The sequence below is a fragment of the Hylaeus anthracinus genome, unplaced genomic scaffold (genome assembly GCF_026225885.1).
Source record: "Hylaeus anthracinus isolate JK02 unplaced genomic scaffold, UHH_iyHylAnth1.0_haploid 3, whole genome shotgun sequence".
Taxonomy (NCBI): domain Eukaryota; kingdom Metazoa; phylum Arthropoda; class Insecta; order Hymenoptera; family Colletidae; genus Hylaeus; species Hylaeus anthracinus.
In genome coordinates this window covers 15,711,829-15,729,873 of record NW_026535284.1, presented here as the reverse complement: position 1 = coordinate 15,729,873, position 18,045 = coordinate 15,711,829, and the positions used below count along the sequence as shown (strand labels likewise).

The 18,045-nt window shown below is 37.9% G+C and overlaps 1 protein-coding gene across 2 annotated transcripts; it reads left to right on the top strand.

Annotated features, from left to right (window-relative positions):
• The first annotated feature begins 241 nt into the window (after positions 1-241).
• On the top strand, positions 242-16,828 carry LOC128893516 (serine/threonine-protein kinase minibrain). Of its 2 annotated transcripts, XR_008461360.1 has the most exons (9): positions 242-623; positions 6,765-7,030; positions 7,252-7,420; positions 7,559-7,726; positions 8,114-8,400; positions 8,476-8,622; positions 8,970-9,399; positions 13,234-13,770; positions 14,265-16,828. XR_008461360.1 is itself a non-coding variant. In XM_054154524.1 (8 exons), the coding sequence occupies exons 1-8, from the start codon at positions 464-466 to the stop codon at positions 13,686-13,688; spliced, it is 2,082 nt and encodes a 693-aa protein (XP_054010499.1). In that variant the 5' UTR covers positions 242-463; the 3' UTR covers positions 13,689-16,828. The 2 variants fall into 2 exon arrangements, 1 of the variants encoding a protein (XP_054010499.1); XM_054154524.1 differs by having other exon boundaries at positions 13,234-16,828.
• Positions 16,829-18,045: the final 1,217 nt, after the last annotated feature.

Genomic DNA, 18,045 nt, shown 5'->3' with positions numbered 1-18,045 from the left:
TGGATTCGAAAAGATTGAGACATTTTTGCGAGAGCCAAGGACAGAGAGTGCGAACGAAAGAAAGAAAGGGAGAGAGAGAGAGAGAGAGAGAGAGGGGACAAACTGGAGTAACATAGAAAAGGAAGGGGAACGAAGCTGAAGACAAGAGGGTGTAGTGATTAAAGGAAGAAAAGAGGAAGAAAGAGACCGTGAAAAGGAACACCTGGGAAAGAAGAGTTGAAGATAAGGAAAGAAAGAAAGAAAGAAAGAAAGAAAGAAAGAAGAGGAAAAAATAAGTGTGTGTGTGTGTGTGCGTGCGCGCGCGCGCGCGCGGCGAAGAAGGGAAAGAAGGAAGGAAGAAAGAGGGTGCGCGCTGTGAAGCGGTATTGAGAGGGCTGGCGTGCCCCATGTTGTGAGCGTCTGAAGACTGCCGGGGGCAGAAGTGAAAGGGTGGGAGGGAGGGAAGGGTAAGGGTGCCGCTGGTATGGAGTATGGAAGCGGCGGGGGTGGAGGCGGTGGAGGCCGTGGGGGTGTCCAACCACCCTCCGCAGCTGCGAGGGGTATGGCGGGGACAGATACTACCGATGCTGCGTGGCACAAACACGAACAAATGATCCTTATGGAATCCAGGCATAAGCAACAATGTAAGTATCTTGGTCCAAACTATAGAAATAATTATCCCTTCGAATTTATCATTTCTCACTTTCATCTTTTTATTCACTCTTACCCTTCACGGAAACTTTCGGTTTCGCTGTCAAGGGGGGTCACTGCTAACATCAACAACCAATCATTTTTTTGATAACCTATTTAGATCTCAAACGACCAAACAAACTGTTTTCAAATTTTTATCTCGAACATTACTGGCACTCCACACGAGTGGACTGTATAAAAACTTGACCGATTAACTGACCACTTGTTGGAACAATGTTAATTAGAGAAACGTGAACAGAGATAGTACCATCAACACTAAATCTACCACTGCAGGTCAAATGACCCTTTTCAAACTTTTATATAAAGTTTGTATACATAATGCATAAATTATATACGATTGTTTCGGGCATTATTCAGTTTAGTAGCACGTGAAATATTTTTGTATTCGATTGAAAACAAAGTGTCTTTAACACTTTAACAGTATCTTAGTTCGATCACAGCAGAAACAGGTATAAATATCATCTATCTTATCCAAAAGATACGACTTCCACCTGCAATGTCCTAAATATCTTATCTTAAAGGAACATTTAAAATATAATTTCTTTGAATTTTTTCAATTTCGTTAACACCATCTCTATAAAAATCAGTTAATAATTTCAACCGATGAAACGAAAAGAAAGTTCGAAAAAAACTGTGCATCCACTGATAACCACAAATCGTCACGTGTGGAGACCATAGAGATGTTATACATAGAGCAGAGGAGCCAGAGTGTGATGCCAGTGTTGCTTCCAACTCGCGCATGCGAAGTGAGAAGAGCTGATCGCGCAATACTGTAACTATAGGAAACGATGCGTAGTCCCAATTCTTTGAAACTTGTATTATATCATTGTTTGAGGCGACTAAGGGCACGAGTTTTATTATGGTCGCATTAGATACTCTAATGACGCAAAAAAAATAAATAAATAAATAAATAACAGCGCACATGCGCGAGTTGGGAGCAACCACTGGCATCACAGTCGTACCACAATTAAAAAGAGAAAGAAAACACGGTACCCTATCCGTCTTTGTCTAGCAACGCATACGTACAAGCGCGACAATACGTGAAATTTGGCTATTGAAAATTTGCGTAGAGGGCACGTAGAGTATAATAACAATAAATAAAAATGAAATAGGAGTCGTGCTCGTCAGATTCTGCGAGAACACGTAGAGAGTGTAGGTAATGTTGAAATAAATTAACGAATTCGGTAAAGAAGTAGGAACCAAAAGGTTTTTTCATTTAGACCGGCTATCGATCGAGATTTATGTTCGAAGAGGAGAGAAAGTCGGATTATAAGCAACGATTGAACGTCGGCGATACCGTAATGGGATCCATTTTTGGACTGATGCCTGATCAGCGACTCTCGAAAAATTTAAAGACTTTAAGCTAGACCGTTCAACTGATATGTATTTTCGACTTGGCAGTCTGTCCCTCTGCTATTGCATCTTTGTCTTCTTCTTTTTCTTCCTCTTTCTTCCAACTACATTCGATGTATCCTTCGGTTAGAGCACTCTAGCAGGCGTTGAACTTGGATGGCAGAAAAACAGTTTGTGTTTTCATTTACATTCGAGTATTTGTAACTCCGGCTTAAGTAGGAAACACTTACTCGTCATTTTGTTACATTGAAATACCGATTTTCGAGTTCTTCCATTTCGAATAAATTCCAAGTAAAATATCGGGATGTTATTTGGTAATGGAACCTCGATTATTGCACGATAGCCAGATTCATGGTGTCGAGAAGCGAAGGGAATGGTCGCTAAGCAACAAGTATGGTTGCAAACGCTGCGTATGGGCCATAAACAATGAGGATATACCAAGGGGCGCTACTCGTCACATTGGTAACCTCGATTACTGCAGTACTTTCAGCCCCTATTTCCTGCAATAATCGAGATTCCACTGTCTTCTCGGTATTCAGAGACACTTTACGCACTGAATATTTTTTTTCCATTTATCAAAAACATTTTAGGCCCAGGGCAGACCAGTTCGTTAGTTTATCGTAGGCTATGGTGTTGATACGTAGCAGACTTGGTCACAACCATTACGTTAAGGTTAATGATATAATTTCGATATGGAATTTTGAAATTATTTTTAAAGCAGTGTTAACTCGCACGTCCTGCAACAAACCAACCATCAACGTTCGTTTCTCTTTTCCACAAATCGCTTAAACAATCAAAAGAGATACTTTTCAAGATAGGTTTCCGCGATTCGTTCAATTTCTCTTCTGCCTGTAAACGCGGAAGATCATGTGGAGGATAGGGACAGATTTGTCTGAAGGTTACGCCGAAAAGATGGATGCGTACTTCAAATAATCACTTTCTCCCATTTTTTTTTCTTTTTTTCTTTTTTTTTTTTTTTGAAGCAGATAAAACGCGTGAAGGCCGGGTGAGTCGGCGAGAGTGGGTGGTAGGGGTAGGGGTTAAGAGCGAATAACTGGTATAAGTCGTGGTCACCTGATTTCAAGCCAACGCGACGTCTTCGCGCGGCTTCGATGCATTCTATCATAGTCTGTGGTGTTGATACAGAGCCGACAGAGGCGAGAGCCCCTGTCCTGTAAGGGCTACTCTCTCCTCTCGTATTTTCCGTCTCGTTCTCCTGTCGCAACTCGCAATTCGCGACTCGCGCTAGTATAGAAGACAGACCAGCCAGTCGGTCGGCGGTCGCTCCACCCCCGCGCGACAGGATCAATACGCGACTCTCCTCTTTTGCTAGCTCACCCCCTATCTCATTCACACGCACACATGCGCGCCAACTTTCCCGTTTCCTCCCCTCCCACTCTCCTCCTCCTCCTCCTCCACCTCGTCCTTCTTCACCTCCCCTCCCTCCCTCCTTTACCATGCGCGTCGTAGAGCATAGGCCCCGTAGTCGGTAACGGTAACAGCAAGAGCGAGCAACACCAACGGCAACAGCACCAGAACCGCTCAACTGTTCGTTTCGAAGCTGTCTTTCTGTTGCTATGCCGGCTGCCCTTATCCACTCTTCTGTTTCCTCTACCCGCCCCGTCTCCTTCTTCCTCCAGTCGAGCTCTTTTTTGTGCGTTGTTGTCCTGCAGGATGGATCCTGCGTCGCATCGCTACGCGTTACTCCTCGCTCCTTACCAAACGCTTACCAAAAATCCTTCTTTCTTCTTTCTTCTCTATTCTCTATTCTCTATTCTCGTTCTCCTCTCTTCTAATCTCTCTTTCTCTCCTTATTAAATTTTCCTTTCACCAACCATCTTCAATTTTTATATTTTCCTCCTCCCTATAATGCGTTTTGCATTTCGTTTTTTCTTTATCATACGCTTGTTTAGACGTGCAAACTGTTATGGCAATGTACTCTGTTCGAATGTATCGTACGCACACTGTTCTGAAAGAAAGAAAAGCAAACGGTGCTGGGTGGTAACCCAGCTCTCTCTCTCTCGCTTTGTATTTGTCATTGGAATGTACAGTTTCACGAGTTTACCCGTAATCTTGATAACGGTGACTGCGATATTTCGTTCATAAACAGTCGTAATGCCCCAACAATTTTATTTATTTCAACAAATGTATCGCTATCTTACTCCAACTGATCCATTTAAAGTGTCCACCGTTTCCGATTTGTTCCAATATTTTCCTTTCGATAAAAGTAAGTTCAGTCGTCATTTTGTCGTATAATTCGAAGAAATATCGAGGACTTCTCTGGGTACGAGGAACTGGCGTGGCAATCGGCCTGTTGACCCCTAACAAGGAAACGCACGTGCGCACGGTTCGCGTGCGGCACCGCTTTAAAGTTCGCCCAGTCCAGTTTTATTCTCGCAGAGTCAGCCAATTTTAAAATTGATGGATGAGAATGGGCCTTTTGGACCTTAAACAGAAAATAACTCGGTAACAATTAAAAATTGTTTCAATGAAAAAACATTTTACATTTTTGTTTTTTAAATTGCGTACTTAGAGTGTACACGGTTTAAGAATTTTTTAAAGATTAAGAACATAGTCTAATTTGTTTCCTTTAAGAAGCAACTTTTCAATTTCTATTCAATATCAACGTTCCATAAAAAAAAAAAAAATCTTGTATCGATAACAATTTATATTTAAAACAATTAAAATGATGTTACAAAGATATTTAATGGTTGTCTTAGCGAAAAGCTGATCAACAAACCACTGGTCGGTAGAGCGTTAACAATAGCATTGTGTACGTAATATCGAATAGCTTGTACGTACATGTGACCTAAGGCTAGCAATCATTTTTAGTCCACTACACGTTGCTTATCGTTTTTACAAGGAATGTCGGCGTAAATTTTTCACGATTGCGATTACGCTTTGAACGTATATTTTTAATATGTTAGCACGTTCGAAGAAAAAAAAATCTACGTTGGAACAAGCACCTCTCGACACGACACATGTGTTCTGGAGACGTTATTAGAATATAAGGACCGAAGGTTCGATTCTAGAACATTTTTACAGGGTCAGATTTACTTACATGTGTTGATATCTTTATGATCAAATAACACACTGCAGAACTAACCTAACCCTAAGCCAAATCTAGACTACCCCAACCATAAAAATATATGGTAGACGGAGTAGGGGTACCACGGGTAAAAAGGGAAGGAAAACTGCGTTACCCTATTTGTCTTTGTCTAGCAGCGCACGCGTAAGAGTACATCGTTATTCGCGCCTTAGCAACGTTAACTCTTTATTACATTAAATTCGGTCGGCTTTCAATTGTTTTCTTGTAACATTTGTCCGCTACTAGTGTTACAGAATACGTAAATTGTTTAAATGCGTAACATAACAACCGTATACGTTATATAAATTCGTAATGTACAGAGCTAATTCAAAGTCAATGATACACAGTCTGATTTCTACGGCGCGTGCGTTAGTAGACAGAGATAGGTAGAAGTGTCCATCTGTCTTTGTCTAGCTGCGCAATGCATACAAGCGCATGGTTCCACGCACGCTTTCTGAATATCTCAACGTTAAAACTCTTCATTCGATTCGATTCCCTCGAATTTCAATTATTTTCTTGCGATATTTCAACACTTTTCGAAAAGTTCGAGGACTATTTATGATTTACCTACTGTACTCGAATCAGTATTACAAAGTAGAATATAGAAATACTATTATAATTCATGTAACTGTAATTTTTTTTCACGAATTTAACAGCAATTCTTTTTGTTGTTGCTATCAATCGTTAGGCAACCTTGAACAGCTTAGAGTTTCGAAAACTATTATCGGCATTAAAATAAAAATGGAACGTGTTGGTCCTTCGCGGTCGTACGTCGAGCTAGCCTCGACAAGAATGTAACGAAGAAATGTGAACCGCAAAGGGTTAACCGTTTAACCAATTCAGATCTAGTAAACGTCAAGTTACGTAGGTTTGATTAGCTCTCGATACTAAGAAGTCCAAGTCTACTTAAAAGTAGTTTAACCACGGTATGCAAAGCACGTATGTGCAATGTTACGGTGCATGTAATTGAGAATTCACGCAACGAGGTCACGAAGTCTAACACAGGTCGTGCGATAACCAGCACGCATTCCGCTTCATTCATGTTTCCTGATATAGATTGACTTTCACCTACACCCCCGTCCATAAGTCACCGGACATTTCGCTCGATTCGCGCGATTACATTATTACAACATCGATATTGTTTACACTGACGCGATATTACTATTTCATTTTCCACGCGAAAGAATTATGTTCGCGTGTCAAGGGAGGAGTATCGTATACTGTGTGTTGTAGTTTGGCCAGTGTTCTCGAGTAAAATTTGAAAAAACTTTTAAAAAGTATCGAACAATCGAAAGAGTCTATTTTTTAGTTCATTTTGGGAAAAATACCTAAAATCCACCTAATCTTCAAAAATTCATAGCTACCTTAGTAATGAACATTTTGGAACGAAACTTTTTTCCTTGTGGATCCCTCATGGAATCCCACAAAAAAACATACAGAACGTTTTTCTCTAAACTGAAGTACCAATTTTTTAAAAATGGTGAGAAAAATCTTTTTAAGAATTCCCAAGGGGGTCCCACCTGTCGATTTTCATGAGAAACTAATATTGTCCGTAACAATGATTTTTCATGTACTCGTTAAAAATGAACTGTGTTTACGAACTTGTACTAATTGTGTGATGTTTGATTTTCAGTAGGCGGGAGGGCGGGAACAGGTGGTGGCGGGGGTGGCGGTGGTGGCGCACCTCTCTATGGTCGTCTAGTAGCAGAGGAACCCCTGCCCCCCACGGTATGCGGGGGCACTGGCGTAGGTGGAGGAGCCGGTGGGGTCCCCCAAGAAACTCCTGCGGACATTCACGCCATGCAAGCCAGGATACCCCATAGGTTTCGTGATCCAGCCACCGCACCCCTTAGAAAGCTCAGTGTCGACCTCATCAAAACTTACAAACACATCAATGAGGTGACGGACGCTTTTCAACAATTTTCCACCCCTATATCTATATCTACATCTATAGTAACAGAGGGGCCACAAAGTGACAATTGTCAGGGAATTTAACACTTTGACCTGGGGAACGACTTTTGCTTGAAACTCTAAGAGGCGTAGATTAATTTCTATGCGGCACCTTGTATAACGTCCAACATTTTTCTACGTTACGTTTGTTAATTTGTTTACGTTTACAGGTTTATTACGCTAAGAAAAAAAGAAGGGCGCAACAAATGCAAGGAGAAGATGGTTCCCATAAAAAGGAAAGAAAATTGTACAACGATGGCTGGGATGACGATAATCATGATTACATTATCAAGAATGGGGAAAAGTTCCTCGATCGTTATGAGATCGATTCGTTAATAGGTAAGATATTACGTTTCGTTAATTGTAATGTCATTACAATTTCGATTCCGTCACAATAAAACCCTATATGTATATTGAATACAAATAAACTAACAATTTAATGGAATGTTATGGATTGAAAATTTGTTACGCTTGCAGGTAAAGGCAGCTTCGGCCAAGTAGTGAAAGCGTTTGATCACGAAGAACAAACGCAAGTGGCAATAAAAATTATCAAGAACAAAAAACCTTTTCTAAATCAAGCGCAAATCGAAGTGAGGCTATTAGAAATGATGAATAGGGCGGATACCGAGAACAAATATTATATAGGTTTGTGTCGCGCTGGTCCTGAAATTAACCCTTTGAATGCGGCACGATTTTTTGCTGGAAATCCCAAGGGGCGAGGAACAGTCGAGTTTTAAAAAATGTCACCTTGTAGAGAATGATAATGAAAAGCATCTGATAAGTACTCATTTACAATTAAATATTAATAAACTTTATATATTTTATAAATTATTAATATACAAAATTGTATTGTAAATATAAAAAAGTTTGTTCGTGTCATTCTCTGTAACGTGATATTTTTTTAAAATTGATTTCTCTGAATCTAATCTTCGATATATACGCCGTTCTTAGTAAAAGGGTTAATGATATTTTACGTCGCAATCTATTCTATCACCGATGAAATTGTATAAAAACAACTGTTTTGAATTCCAGTTAAGCTAAAGAGGCATTTTATGTGGCGAAATCACTTATGTCTGGTATTCGAACTGTTATCGTATAATCTGTATGATCTACTTAGAAATACGAATTTTCGAGGAGTGTCGTTGAACTTAACAAGGAAGTTTGCACAGCAACTGTGTACTGCCCTTTTGTTCCTGTCTACACCGGAATTGAACATCATTCACTGTGATCTGAAACCTGAAAACATACTTTTATGCAATCCTAAACGAAGCGCGATAAAAATAGTGGACTTCGGTAGTTCGTGTCAACTTGGACAGAGAGTGAGTGCACAACGTACACGGCATTCCACTGTTTGTAAAGGTTGAAAAACTAATTGTTACTAATCACGTTTTCAGATATACCAATATATTCAATCCAGATTTTATCGATCTCCTGAAGTTCTATTAGGAATACCTTACGACCTTGCGATAGACATGTGGAGTCTAGGATGTATTTTAGTTGAAATGCATACGGGAGAACCTCTGTTCAGTGGGGCCAATGAGGTAACGAATGTTACATTTCAACATCGCCATTCTTCCATAACTTCATCCAGTTCGATTACGTCGTTACGTTTTTTCATAACTCCGACGAAAAATTGACGAAATGCTTTAAAATTTGGCAGAGTTATTACTTGTAGTAATAGAAACAAGTCTGTGAAAATTTGGTTAAAGTATTATATTCGTTTCGCTATCGTTGCAGCTGGCTTCTTCAGGAGTAAAATCATGCACTGATACATCAGTGGAAATGTAAGCGTAGCCCGATTCAGACATAAACCTGAGGAAGCTAGCCGAATGCTAGCTACTTAAATGCTTATTCAAACGTAATTTTAACGTTTCGGTTTTGTCTACAGGTCGATCAAATGAATAAAATCGTAGAAGTACTAGGAATGCCGCCGAAACATATATTGGACCAAGCGCATAAAGCGCGGAAATACTTTGACAAAGTCCCCACGGATGGCTCGTACGTGCTGAAAAAGATCAAGGACAAAAGGTACAAACCTCCCGGCACTAGACGCTTGCACGATATCCTAGGCGTCGAAAACGGAGGCCCTGGTGGAAGAAGGATAGGTGAACCTGGTCATTCAATCTCCGATTACCTCAAATTCAAAGACTTAATTCTGCGGATGCTGGACTTTGATCCGAAAACAAGAGTGACACCTTATTACGCGCTTCAGCACAATTTCTTTAAGCGAACAGCCGACGAGGGGACCAACACGAATATCGCTGCTGCCAACAGTGCTAACACGAGCCCGGCAGTAGTGTCGATGAGCCAGGATCATGGTAAGATTCCAGAATTTGTTTCTTAAACAAAGTTTTAATCGAAAGAACGTGTCATTTTTGATTTAATAACACATTTTACGCGTGTATCTGACATTTTGATGGATGCTATCGGTTCTTGTTCCTAGTTAACATATTTCGACACGTTAAGATCGTGTCGCTTACGGTCATAGTCTTTTTAAATAGACACTCGCTAGAGTTTGAACTGTACCATATTAATTTCAATTTATTTGATGAGAGGATATTATATAGTAGATATACAGTTAATCCTTTTTCTTTTTATATTTCACATTGAAATTGTCTGATTAGAGTATTTTCCATTATTATCTGTCTTTGCTACTTGAAGAAAATTATTCATGGAAAGAAAACCACGTGTTACCATACAAAATATACGATGATTGTATCACGTATTCGATCGAATACTGTGAATAATCATAGATATCTTAAAAGTTACGCTACGTATCGCTCAGAAATAATTTCAATACTGTACGCTACTTTTGTTATCTCGCGTAACAGATTGAGGGAGTCATTGAAATTTTCTTGTCTCGTATAGTTTTTTTCTTTTCGAAGTAAAGTCTAAACTAGAATATTCTGAAAAAAAAAAAATAGTTCTTACTTCAGTTTCAACGAATTAACATCATGTCGAATTGACTACGAATGAACTTTTCAAGGAACTGCTCCATCGCATCGAAGATTTAGGCAGGCCTTTAATTTGTGCAGAAAATAAGAAACTTTCTCTTTTATTATAATTTATGAAAGAAACGAAGTACGAATAGAATAAATGGAAAATTGGCAAATTGCATTTGTTAATATTTATGTTTTTAAAAAATTGTCTTGACCATTGTTAACACAGTGAGCGTAAAACCTGTTTCGTTAGTAATTGTATCAGACCTTTGACGACTAGTTAAATAATTAAAATAGTGTTACGCTGTAAGGTATATATTTTATTTTCTGCGCAAACTAAACGATACTTGTTGTTGCCCGTAGATATGATGGGGGGACAGTACGTGGCTCGATGACTGTCGTATCCGCGGGGCGGCGACGACCTGTCCTAGGCCCCAACCCTAATCTTACTTACTAACATAAGTAAGTTTTGTCTAACAAACAATCCTACAAGCTAAAAGACTAACAATGTCCCTGGTAATCATATCCTGGCCTCGAATACGAAGCCTTGCTTGCTTGATCAAAAGATACTCGCACCTCCGACTCTTGAAACGAGACACGGATTCACATTGATTGCCCGTGCCTCCAAACTTTGATACTTTCAACGTATCTTCCACAGTTACAACATTTACTACCAGATTACTACCCTAGTTGCCTAAGAATATCCTTGTCGAAATGACACGTGCTACATTAGAATTTTCAAACAGTAAATATCAAATATCATCGCTGGAATATGTTCTCTTTAACGTTAACTTTTCCATAAATTACATAATCAAATGGAAGATTAGCATTTGGTACATATTCACTTGCATGTATACATATAGTATAATATTTTCAACGGTCTACTACAATCTATATCATGTTTCGTTTACTCGTTTTCGAAGAGCATATTCCAACTAAAAGTATTTGAACTGCATATATATCTGTGTTAAGTTTTTATTCTGTAGAGCGATTACTTCGTTGTCTTGTCTTTTATTTCATGCATGATTTAACTGCTTGCATATAGCACGTTTAGGAGTGCATCTTCGTCATATATGCGAGTCATATATTAAATTTTACTATTACAACGAACATTTTATCGACCCAATGTGTGCACATCTATCCCATCATGTTCCAATTGTTTTCTTACAATTTCATTCTACTTTGTACATTCTGCATCAAAGATGAAAACAAAAGTACACGATAATATGCAGAGTGTCCCATATAAAGTGTTGCAAGCTGTTTTCTCAGAAACTACGCTTTTCTACAGTTGAACAGCACAAGGGGTCTAATCTTTTAGCGTGCAATACATTTTTTTTTGCAGCGAGCATTAGAGAATAAGGAGAACCTCAAGTTTGTATTAACAGAATGGGATTATTTGGATAGTTCTTATATAATCGAATAACGTTTGCTCGAACCATTTCTTTTTATTCTGCATAGTTACAAAATTATAACGTTAAATATGTGTTAAAATAACTACAATAAAGTTAACTCTGTTCAAATAATCACCTTTTCATAACAAAAATGTACGAGGGTCTTCTTCTATCTTCTCGAACGCTCGCTACAAAAAGTTTTGTTGCGCACTACAAGATTAGACTCCCTGCACTGTGTAACTGTAGCAAAAATGAAGTATCTTCATTAGTTTCAGTCTTGTAACGCTTGATGTGGCTCACCCTGTGTATAAATTCCATTGACAACCAACTCGAGCATATATTCGTTCCCTTTTTGTTAAAATTTAGGTAAATAGGATGATGAATTACCAGTGTGTAAACAGTGAACAGTAAACATTCTAGTTAAGTATCTATATTGAATTTAAACTTTTACTTGCCAAGGCTATCAAGTTCCACGACCATTTATAATATAAACTTGCATACAATCTGTCCTGTGATCAGGCAATGAAAAAAGCTACTGCATGCTAAAATTAATTCATAATTCTGTCTAACCTTTCCTTAAAAGAAATCTTTGAGTTGCATTTGTTTGCGAGTAAAGTTGACGCATAACTGTGGGTACTGTAGTCATCGGTACTATATTACTTATCAAGTACATTATGTGTCTTACAAATATTTATATAGATTTCTAAAAGGTAACTAACAAACGTTATCGGTCAATTTCACGTCAATTTAAGAATTTATGATACGTATCGTTGTATTTTTCTCACAAAAATGTTTAGATATACCATTCAATCGATTATGATTTACTTTGTACAATTTATTATACAGTATGTTACTAGAACGTCCTGTGTTTTATTATTATTATTATTATTATTATTATTATTATTATTATGTATGTAGATTGACCTATTTTTACGAATATTGTCAAAAATATGGTTTGAAGGATATACTGTTGCATTTATATTAAACATTCAGAATCCGTAAAACAGATTCCCAAATATTAGCATTCTTTCGACTCGAATGGCGTTCTCCCTTGTTGATTTAATAGGATTGATTAAATATATCCTTTGCTTTCGACTTTATTCTCGGACAAATTCATTTAGTGCCAATTGTGCGCAGCATACAAACGTACATCGGCCAGCTAATCTAAATTCGATACAAAGTTATTATTAGTGAAAGCTACGATACAAATTCACTTCCTTCGACACGCTAAAACATTAGTCTCCTTGTGTCATTTACAGAAGGAAAAATCCTCAGCTAGTATAGAACAATATGATTATGTACTTAGGTAGAGTACATTAAATTATGTGTGCTGGGAAGCGTAATGCTACCAATAGTATGCTATTCGGCACACATTAACAACTATTCGTAATTATAAGAAAATGGTTCGAGCAAATGTTAGTCAGTTTCACAAGTGCTATCCAAAGGACTACCTTCCATCGAAAAAAGTTTATCAAGTCTTCTATCCTTCCCCAACACTCACTGCAAACAAACTGATTGCGCACTACAAGATTAGACTGTCTAGTAGCGAAAAGATGAAGTCGATATCCGAGAAAACAGCTTGTAACACTTTATATGGGACATTCTGTGTATATAAAGAAAAGGATAGAGAGAAATTAAGTTAAGTTGGATGCCTGGAATGTGTCCCTGTAGTTGAAAAGAAATTTTGTTCATTTGTTTTAACTCTCCCATAGTGATGTTCTATCGTAAGAGCTAGTACTTCGTGGAATGATCTTTGGATTAGTGTGATTAATTGTATTGGATTAGCTAAAGAATCTAAGGTTGTATTTTCTTGATGTCCCAGGACTGGTAACCATGTCAGGACAGGGAAGCAGCAACAGTGGCAATCCGATTCAAGGATCAAGCCTCCCTGGCTACCAACCGATGGAGTGCGATTCTTCGCCCCGCCATTTGGGTAATCGGCGCGTTGGAACGACGAGCTATCCGTCGACATCTGCCACCGGGGTGTCTGCGAGCGGGCCAATGTCCATGCAGTCCGTGGACAGTTCCCTGATACAAAGCTCTCTCGGATCGTATAATAGCCTAATTCTTCCTGGAATACCCCATCTGCCCGCGATGATGACCTCACCGATGATACAACAGCAAAACTTCTATAATTACGGTTATCCGACGACAGATGCGCATGGAATAGTCAGACAACCGTCGACGGTGTCAACCGGCAAACAGAGAGACTCGGAAAGGGAAGACAGTCCTATGGTCGGAGTATGCGTCCAGCAGAGTCCAGTCGCTATCCACTGAGAGCGCAAAAAGAGCGAACGAAACTACAACGACGCTCGATGAGAATATGTACTGTATCCGCGGTACCGTCGAAATATATTAGGTGATTATACATACTGTATATACAATGTTCGCGACGATACCGCAAACTTTATCGTACTGTTTACGAAAAGATAAAAGGAAGGAGAGCAGTGAGAACGGGCAGCAGGAACTTGAAGGTCCTTCCCCGTCGCGTTGCTTTGCATTTCGTCGTTCTGTCGGCTGCGAAACGAGTCTCTAAGTCTAGAAATAAATATTACACTGATAACAACACACTGCCGCGCGAAACTGACGTTAGTAAAAGTATATGTAATGGATCAGAGGCAGAGATTAATTATGTAGAAAGAACGTTTGTAAAAGGGGTGATGTTGAGAATATAATATAACGAGTCAGCTTCCAAAGAACAAAATATAAAAAAAAAAAAAAAAAAAAAAAAGATGAAACGAAACGAATTTAAAGAAGTATTACGAAGGAATGCAAAGGAAGACACGAGGGAAGCCTCCTCTTTTCCATTAGTTTTTTCTTTCTCTTCTTAGTTTTTCGTTTGTCTATCTTAAGAAGCCGACTGGTCTTACATTGGGCACGGATACGCCGCGTCCGGCACAGAAGCTTATGATACTTTGCTTGTGAGCACGGACGGACAAATATGGTCTAGTGAGGATGAACCCAGCTGGCCTCTCGGGTCCTGCCCGATTCTGCAAACGCTCGAAAATGCTTTAGTCGCGTGCGCAACGTCGTTATAACAAATTTTGGCAACCCAAACTGTGTGGCCTAGAGAGCGAAATCGTGATAATTACTATTATAAAGATGCATAAAACGGGAGGAAAAAGCAAGGATTACCAGTGTAAGCATGTACTCCAATAGAGTTTTATACACAATGTCACAAATGTAAACGGTTTAGCAAGTAATTGCTAGCAAACAGTCGCGTCAAATGCTAGTTATTTGTACAATATACATAGGTAAACGATAAGAGTGCAGCTTTAGGTTTTAGCTTTTAAGTGTGAGAAGTGGACACTGGCATTGTAAACTCGACTCTTTTATTTACTTTGACGAATAGAGAAGAGGACGTTGCAAACGTCGGTTTGTTGCTGATCAAGGACTTTAAACAAACGAGGTTTGCATCATTTAACAACAATACATATTTATACAGAAAAAAAAAACAGTAATAAGAAAGTTAAAAAGCAGTATACACGTAAGATCGATCAAGAATGATATAATCATACAAAACCTAGATACTTTATAATAAACGATACGCGCGTACTCATATGCATATGTTTTCAATGGCAGTCGTAATTGATTTTTGCCGTTTCACTTCGATAATTGTATCTAGCGCTATTTGTTATTATTATACAAGGTGTCATACTTAAACCAGGCTACCTAAATATCTCTTCCAGTAGTGATAATATAAAAAATATTTTACACGCAATTTGAGTTTCAAACCATTCAAATTACATGTAAAATATTTGTTATATTATCACAATTGAAAGAGATATTCAGGTGGTTTAGGTGTGACACCCTGTATATTTTGTTATATCATTGGCATATTAGTTCGAAACCTTTTCCTGGCATTTTAACTTTTTCTTTTTCAAATTCTTTTTTAAATATTAATATATATGTATATATTGCTATATATATATATATATATATATATATATATATATATATATATATATATATATATAGCTCTTTTAAACAGTTTTCCTCAACATTCTCTTCGTTTCCGTTCAGTTACGGAGTACAAGTGACTCGAGAAACGTAAATATTATTGCCAGAATGTTACATTACGTAAAAATAAATTATGTCAATAGCGATAAGATAATATAAAACGAGACACGACGAGCGATCCAAATTTTCGATACTTACTAAAAACATATACTGCAACAAATAATAATCTTTTGAGACGTTATACATGTTTCTAGTTCTTTTTTTGCGACGCATGTATTAAACAGGTTGTTCTTTTTAAATTATTTTTCCACGTTTTATTCACGATTTTTGATTATTTTATACGAAAGAAAAGATAAACAGTATGCACACTACTCGATACTGTGTATACGTTACGTAAATTTTCGGCTTGCTTCGATTATGCGATGGAATGATTTTAGCGTCAATGTCAAATTTAATATTCTATTTTTAATGCTACTATTGATTTTCTCTTTTTATTCGTGTCATTGCAATTTGTATCGAAAGAGTACGACATAGACGTGAAACGTATATTTTCCGTATCAATTTCTCAAAAGGTTTTCACTACTGTACACCGCAAACAAGTCTCAAATTTCTATTAAACGTCGTACTTTTCATAATCATTGATCATGCCCGAGAATGGAATATTTTAATTAAACAAAGAATCGTATTTCCAAGCAGACTTCTTAAGGTTTTTTTTTTTTTTTTTTTTGTTTTGTTTACTAGTTAGCAACGAGGAATTTAACGATAAATTTAATGACTCGCGAAACCATATTCGCTCGAATTTTTCGCTGAAACATATGTATTGTTAACACGTTTATTTTGTCCCAAAGTATGACGATCATTGCGCATGATACATTAAATCTAAAACATGTAACGAATTCTTGTTTATATTGGAGTAAGCGATGGACGCAACGGAGATTCTACGTAAAGTCACGACATCCAATGATCGCGAACTTAATAAAAATTTATATCAATAACGTACGACTGAAACGTGAAACCGTTAAGAACATATTTTGCGCATAAATCTTTCAAGGTTTTTACTGTACGCTAAAATCTCCGACTTGTATAAAACGTCGTACTTTTTCTTACGTCAATCATGTCTAAGAATGGAATACTTAAAAAAAGATTAGGATAACCAACGATCACGAAGCTATTCAAAATTGTATATTCGAAGAGAGCATTGTATCTCGAAGACGACTCTTCTTAATTTTAAAAGGTATGACATCGGAGATGTACGATTGTTCGATAAGATGACGCATTGTTCAGTCAGACTCGACCAAGTTTTGTTTGCGACGATTTCTGACATTTTCATGACCTCGTCGAACGGCAAAAATCAGTACGCTCTATAAACGCAGACAAAATGTGTGATGATTCCACATGTGCCCTCTTCCGAATTTCCGTTACCGCGCGTTGGGCTCATTAGTCAGTTGGGGAAACTCGAATTTTTACACCTTTGTTACATTTCTGCATTTTGGTACGGAACATCTCGCTTTTGATAAAGTTTTTGAGTGAGATAGTAAGTTAGAGAATATCGTCCTTTGCCTCGTCGCGGTCCATGCGTCGAGCTAACCTCGACAAAAATCCACTGAAATCAGAATATCTGGACTGCGAGGGATCGAGTCTTCCTTTCGATGGAAGAGAACAAGAGAAGATTTAACTCTTTGCATTCTTAAGCCCCTATCCAAACCTCTGTTATTTGTTGGTGACGTTCTTAACGTTCCCATTAAACTATCTTCATTTATCTACGCTTACCTTTGGTTGATAAGAATTTCAAGCACAAAAGTCGTATAATCCATGAAATTGTCAGAAATCTAAGAAATAACACTGCAGTTGACTAACAGTGTACAGGTTAATTGCTTGCAAAGGGAGTGCAAAGGGTTAAATGATCGACTTCTGGGCGCAACGTGAGCTTTCTTCAATGCAGCGTCGAAGCATTTTCTCATCTGACGATTGTTGATATTAACACATTGCCAACCAATCGGGGAAAACCTCTTCGTACCATTATGCTACATGCGATCTGAAATCAAAAATAATAGCGACAGGTAGACTATAAGAGTTGATTTACAGAAAAGTAAAGTAGACTTGTTTGGTTCTTTTTTTTTTCTTTTTTGTTAGATTCTTTGTTCATGTTTCAGGAAAACAGTTATCCAGGGATTATTCCTCTTGACAAGAGAAGTTTTAGGTAACTGTTTCGCTTAAATACATTGAAACATTGAAGTAGCATCGATAAAAGTGTTAAATAGTTGATTCAACAGTTTCGTCTAATTTCATATAATTAATGAGAAACCACTGAATATATTTCCAACCATTAGGTACCGTTTAAAAGTTCCATCTTATCAACTTTTACATTAAAAGAGTTGCAAAAGTTTAAATAGAGGTCATGTTGTTAAAGTTGAAGAACAACGGGCGGTTGGCAAAGTGTTAATAAAATGATTCCGATTATGTGATTTCCACACAGCGAAACGATCTATTGTATCGTCTAAAATTGTTAACGATTGTAATACAGTGTTAGAAAGAGAACAACGATCGTCGTGTAAGACTTAATTCTAAAAGAAAGAACTCCTTGGAATGGAAAAACGATAGCAGCAAAGAAGGGAAAATGTTCGAGTGCAATTCGAGCGATTATTAAAAAAGAAAATTTCGAAAAATACTCGGA